At 27.6% G+C, this 7,014-nt stretch overlaps 1 protein-coding gene across 1 annotated transcript in view; it reads right to left on the bottom strand.

Annotated features, from left to right (window-relative positions):
• Positions 1-7,014, bottom strand: part of Cad88C (cadherin 88C) — an 81,876-nt gene that overhangs the window by 60,957 nt on the left and 13,905 nt on the right. The window contains exons 7-12 of the mRNA XM_017901256.1: positions 6,371-6,626; positions 5,475-5,749; positions 4,380-4,705; positions 3,102-3,413; positions 1,708-1,981; positions 451-751 (exon numbers count right to left, since the gene is read on the bottom strand). Coding sequence (XP_017756745.1) covers positions 451-751; positions 1,708-1,981; positions 3,102-3,413; positions 4,380-4,705; positions 5,475-5,749; positions 6,371-6,626 — 1,744 coding nt within the window. The remainder of the gene's footprint in view (positions 1-450; positions 752-1,707; positions 1,982-3,101; positions 3,414-4,379; positions 4,706-5,474; positions 5,750-6,370; positions 6,627-7,014) is intronic.

The raw sequence follows: 7,014 nt of genomic DNA on the forward strand, positions 1-7,014 counted from the left end.
TATGCCATAAAACGGAGTTTGTCACATGAATAATTTATGGATACCATTAACGAAGTGGTGAACCGTAATAAAATCATTTTCATAAATTAAAACGTGCATTTGAGCTATAATGAAATATAAATACATATGAATAGGTATATAACGATATCATATAAGTATGCATACATGATGAATGCAAGTAAACGTTAATTCTAAGCTATTATTTAATGAAAATAATATAAACAATCGCAAATTAAATTTTTCTTCTTCCTTCTTAATAAGAATTCACAGACAGGGGAAATAAAATGTTCAATTTTATGCTAAGTTTGTTATTTGTGAATGAAATGTGTTTGTATATTAATTCCGATATTTTCTCATTGATAAATGAAACTGCGTGGATAAGTGAGAATACTGCGATGGAAGAAAGTGAAGGGGCAGTTGATTGAATGGAAATGGGGAAAACGATTTTACCTAGGTGGAATTCCAGAGTCAGTGGCTCGCACCGTAAGATTCAGCCAGGAATATTGTTCCCTATCGATTTTATTCGCCACGACCATTTCGCCTGTTTCGGAATCAAGATGGACCAACTCAGCTAGTTCCCTGGGACTTTCTAACGAATACGTGATACTGCGATTTTTATCTGCATCGTCAGCTACAATATTCGCGATATTCACGCCATTTTTGCTGTTCTCCGTTACAGATCGTCTGTAAAATGGTCTACGAAATCTTGGGTTGTTGTCGTTCTCATCCTCGATTATTATGTTCAACGTAGCTGAAATTGGAATTGAGGTTTGGAATTAATTTCAGAAAATATATTAAATTATACTATACTTAAAAGGTAATACATATTACAATACATACCTATAATTTTTATTATAGCTATATATATCATTGCACTATATATTATAATACATTACTATATGTAGGTATGTACTATACTTCGTTTATATTATTATTACTACATTATTAATATTTTTCCATTAATTAATATTATTATTATTATAATTAAAACAATGAATTATAATTTATGATTTGTATTTCTATTATTATATTTATAATTTATGATTTATGTTGTTATTAATGTATTTACAATTTATTATAATTTATTATATTTACATATCCATACCTATAATTTTTATTATATATATATAATTGCACTATATATTATAATACATTACTGTATGTAGGTATATATTATATTTCGTTCATATTATTATTATATACTGTATTATTAATATTTTTCCATTAATTAATAATATTATTACAATTAAAAGAATGAATTACAATTTATGATTTGTATTTCTATTATTACATATATAATTTATGATTTATGTTGTTATTGATGTATTTATGATATATTCCTCCTGTTGCTATTATAATAATTTAAATTTACCAATATTTATCAAATTAAAAAAGAGAAATGATGACTTGTGCATTGCTAATAAAAATTATTGTAGGTATAGTAATTATTCGTTATTTTCTCGCGAAATGATTTTAAATACGTTCCAGATTATTTGTATTTTTAACAAAGGTTTGTAGTAATTTCTCACCACTTCCTCGACTTTAAACGACTTTAAATACATTGCAGGATTTTCGTATTTATATTTCCATTTTATTTGCATTTTTATGAAAGGCTTATAATAATTTCTCCTCGATTTCTCGTGAAATGATTTTAAATACGTTCCAGGTTCTTTGTATTTTTATTTATTTTAATGCGTATGTACTGACCTGATGAGATCTGTATTCCTCTAATTGCCGCCAAATCTTCAACAACCAGGCCCAATCTTATCGTTTCCACTCTTTCTCTATCCAGCAATTTAACTACCCGAAGCAATCCATCGAGTGCGTTTAATTCCAAAGCGGACAGATAATCATATTCTTGGATCTTAATGAGCGTTCCCTCTTCGTTCCTTGCTTCCGATGAATTCGGATCGATGCGATAGCGCAATATCGGCGCTATGTCTGGATCATTAGCCACAACGCGATGCACGTACGCTCCAACCTAATAAAATGGTCCAGATAATCAGATGCAGCCATTTCATTCCTTTTTGTAAAAAGTATTTCTTCAGAGTACGATCGCAAATCGCGATTGTTGCGTCAAAAATGTAAATTCAAATTACCAACTGATTACTTTCATGAGAAATTCGTATTAAATTTATTTCAGACCGATTTGTATTAATATTCATACTTGTGTAAATATTTATGAGATTTATTTTAGAAGAACTCCACTTTCGAGCATTATAACGTTCAAATTTGGCGCCATTTCTCATTGATCTGTTTTAGAAGCATGTGACACTCAAAGAAATGTTGTTTCGTGGTAAAAATGAACGTTATAGTATAAATAATTGATTAAACTATTATATAGAATGTAACAAAAAATATTCCACAATTAATATTTTAATATTTCATAATATTATTATAGTAGTATTATATATAATTTATTATTCACGATATTTTATTCTATTTGAAACAGAATAATTTTTGTATTATATTTTATTGTGTGTAATAATAATATTATTATTGTTATTATTATTATTGCCTTAGTAGAAAAAGAAGGCATTTGATATTGCAGTGGTGAAGGAACATTATAAATTGTTATAAGACAAATTCATTTCATATTATATCACTTTCAAAAAATTTAATTATTCTTGTCCAATTTTTCAGTCATATTATTACTGCTATTTATGTACCTGAGTACATCAATTTGATTTTCTACAAACTAAATGCAACTACCTTTAATAATATATAATTCAATATAAAAATAAACTATTAACTAACGTCACTAATTTATTTAATTATAGTGACTTTGCAAATCCTCAAATTATTTTTTCCTTTTTATTTCCTTTTTATTTATATTTTTGCAATTTCTTTCCTCATCATTACTAAACTCGTGTAAATAAAATTTTAATGCCTTTAATAATAAATAATCAAATATGCAAATGAACCAATAACTAACATCACTGTATAATTATTACACAAAAGGTGTATATATATATTCTTACAATATAATATTAAATAATATTGACATAATGATTGATATAATGGTACTGTCGAAGGACAGAAGCAGATACGATGGATCTAAAATATTTAATATCACATTCCATGCAAATTTGATCACGTACCTGTGTATTTTCACGAATGGTCACTGTCCCAGGATCGATAAAAACTGGCGGCTTATTATTAACGTCCACTATGGTGATATTGACCAGAACTTCAGCCGTTCTTTGGATCTCCGTTCCGCTGTCAATCGCGATAACGTTCAAGCTGTATCTCATTGTCTTCGGTGAAGTTAGATCTGGATCTAAATTGGATCCTGGCGCCACTCTAATTACCCCTATTTCCGGGCTGATCACAAATTTATCACCTGCACCGCTTTGTATTCGATAAACTAATTTGTTGTTCGGCGAAGATAAGTCCTTATCCCAAGCTTTAACCTGTAGCAAAGGTGTACCTTTATTATGATTTGCTGTAACGATTCTTTTAACGGGATTTTTATTGAAGATTAAATTGTGTAATATTCGATTAATTAATTTTTAGCTGAACTATATCTTGTACGTCTATTTTCTGCCTGAGTTGAAAGGATATTAATAATAATTTCTGTTTTCGTATTAGTAGAATGGAGTAAGTATATTTTACATATCCATAAATTTTTGTGTAATTCCTTTATGAGTATTAGTAGATCAATAGTAAATCACAATATTATACACCTTTCTGAAATATTAAATTTTTAATCATTTAAATCCAGGGTAATAAATTTTTGCAATATTGAATATTTCATGAAATAATAAACAATTAATAATGGAATTAAGTAATTTTATGTCCAAAAGAAGTACTTGAGCTCAACACGTGTACTCTATGTATATCTCTTATGAAATAATTCAAAATTGTAACTGAACAAATTTATTCATTGCAATTAGCAAGTATTTTTATTATTAAATATATTGAATTATTACTGGACAAATTTATTCATTGCAGTTAACAAGTACTTCTCAATTGATAATATGTACTATAGTAGGTATTAATTTACTTTAAAGTAATTAATTAATGAAGTACTATTGAAAGTATTAATTTAATTTAAACTGTCCAATTAATGAAGTACTATGAAAAGGACTTATTTAATTTAAAACGTTTAATAAATGAAATACTATTACAAGTATTAATTTAATTTTAATTAAATTAAACCTAACCCAAACACAAAACTTTAAGGTACTGTCAGAAGCAAAAATTTAATTTTAAGTATTTAATTGAGAACCTAATATGATAAATAAAAATAATAATTTGAAGTATTGTATTTAATTAATACGATTCTGTAATTAAATCTCCTTATTGTTCAATATCAGAAATTAGATAATCATGATGCATAATCGATATCTAATCGAGGTGTATTACATAAATAATACCTGAACCACAGTGGTGCCCCCAGACAGGTCTTCGGGGATGCTTCTCTTGTACAAAGTTCTCTCAAATGCGGGTGCATTGTCATTGATGTCCTTCAGGTAAATAATTAATGGCGCGTCTGAGCTTAGACTTGGGGTGCCCATATCCCTGGCTCGTACCGTCAATCTCAATGGACGTACCGACGTTTCCTTGTGCCCTTGACTGATAGGTAAAGCTTCGTAATCCAAGGGTGTTGTCGGGGTGATCACGCCTCGCTTTGAATCGATACTAAAATTCCGCGAAAATTCACTCGATACTAAGGCATACACTACTTGGCTGTTCTTGGTACCTGGAAAGCATTTAATGAAAAATATATTACTCTTCGACAGAAACTTTGTTACTGAATCATGAATGACAGGATAGAGATATTTTTTGAAATTGAAATTTATTTGCAATTTATTTTCAATTGGGGAATATGTTTGTTCATATTTCTTTGATAAAATGTTAAATTAATTATTATGTCAAGGAAATATTATTAAGTAAAACTACAAATATTATTAGTAATAAGAAATATTACAAATATTATTAATAATTTTACTTAATACAATAATATTAAAAATATGATATTATATTACTAACACGATACATAAGCATCGTTATTAAGAATTATTATTGCTGTTTATTACTGTTATAATTAAGTATTATTATTACTAAATATTACCTTATTTTATTAGCTTCCATGAGTATTGAATAATTTATTCTATTATTTATTGAATAACTTATTTACTCTATCTTTTCAAAATTTGTTCTCTTCCTATGAAAATACTGTACACTAGCTTTTCCACATATTATAAATTTTTTAAAGAATAATCATAAAGAATACTGAAAAATTTTTGAAGCAGTTGATGGATAAAACAAAAACTCAAATCAAATTAATTTATTCTTTTCAATTTATAATAAATTAAAGGACTAATTTTTCTCTGTTATTCAGAGTTAATTGTTTTAATGCTTAGACTTTGTATTAATGAAATAGAAAAATTCTCCACTACCATTCTTTTTTAATTTCGTCTGAAATTTATCACTTAAATTAACAGATGCAGATAAAGTAAGCGTCGAACCATTTAAGTCGATGTCAAATGCTTCGACGATTAATGGCGACTCGAAATGGTCCTCGTTTTCCAGGAGCACAGCTTCGTACTTGTTCTGCAGAAATACAGGAGCATTGTCGTTCACATCGTTCACATTAACGATTAATTGAACAGTGTTGCGATTGCCTTTTCCAAGATCGTCCCTTGCTTCTACAGTCAAATAATGTCGAGATAATAATTCTCGATCGAAACTTGGCCCAGGTTCTTTAACCGTGATTACACCTGTTAGATGGTTCAATGATAACCTTGAACAAAGAAAACGAGATTTCAATATTGTATACAATTAGAAAAAAATTATTTTTAGAATAATATACTAGTATATGTATTTTACTAATATTTATCTCGAAAATAGAAAATAATAAACAACTATAAGTAAATTATGGATTATAAATAATATTTTCTTTATCCATTTATTAGTATCATAAATCACAATGTGTAAGTAGAATAAAAATAATTAATACTAAATCAATAAATAGAAATAATAAATCAATAATAATGAATACTTGTAAAAGATGAAAAATTGAAAAATAATATTATCTTATTTATTGATTTATTTATTTATGACGTGATATCTACTATAATATCATATAACTCGTGGTCAAAAATTAGGAAGAAGATTAAAGGAGAGATATAAATTTATTATCAAGTAGAAAATTATGGGAGTTTCGAAGCATTTCATACGATCAGTATTTACATGTACACAGTAAAATCATAAGTATGAAATTTAATTAGTACTGCAAGTTATTCTTAAGCCAATCGTTATATATATTTACTCATTGTCATCTAGACACATTGTAGAAATCTAAAATCAATAAAATCTATAAAATATGCAAATTTGAAATAATAAAATTTCGTTTGACACTTACGCGTGTGCAATGCTGCCACCTAAATTCGTGTACCTAATTCCTCGTGTTCCAAAATTGTCACTATCTTCGTCCAAGGCTTGAACCCATGCCACCGTGGTCCCAATGGCGCAATTTTCCGGTATCGATACCTCGTATATATTCTCCGTGAACTCCGGATAATTATCATTCTGGTCTTTTATGAAAACAATCACCGGCACTTTGCTCTGCTTCGGTGCCACTGCTACCACTTCCTTGGCGATTAACGTGAAATTTACCTCTGAAAGTACGAAACTCGTTTAAATGAATAATTAAAACACATTTTTTTTTTTAGAAATTCGAACATGGGAATTTAAAATACTGTTGGAAAGCCATTATATAATAAAGTTACGTAGCATTTGCATATGTAATTAATTACAACGTCGTTCAAACGACGATGGCTTTTCATACTATACTATTTCATACTAATTGATATTGAAATATCGAAATACACAATTTCTTGTGTATTATATATAAATTAATATTGTCAATATTTTTATTATTCTTATATATTATATGTAAGTCAATACTTTAAGTATCCTTATTATTCTTATATATTTTATGATTTCTTACATATTATGTATCAGTTAGAACTTTTAATATTCTTACTCTTCTTATATATTTTATAA

This window comes from Eufriesea mexicana, unplaced genomic scaffold (genome assembly GCF_001483705.2).
Source record: "Eufriesea mexicana isolate 0111107269 unplaced genomic scaffold, ASM148370v2 scaffold1576, whole genome shotgun sequence".
Lineage (NCBI taxonomy): Eukaryota > Metazoa > Arthropoda > Insecta > Hymenoptera > Apidae > Eufriesea > Eufriesea mexicana.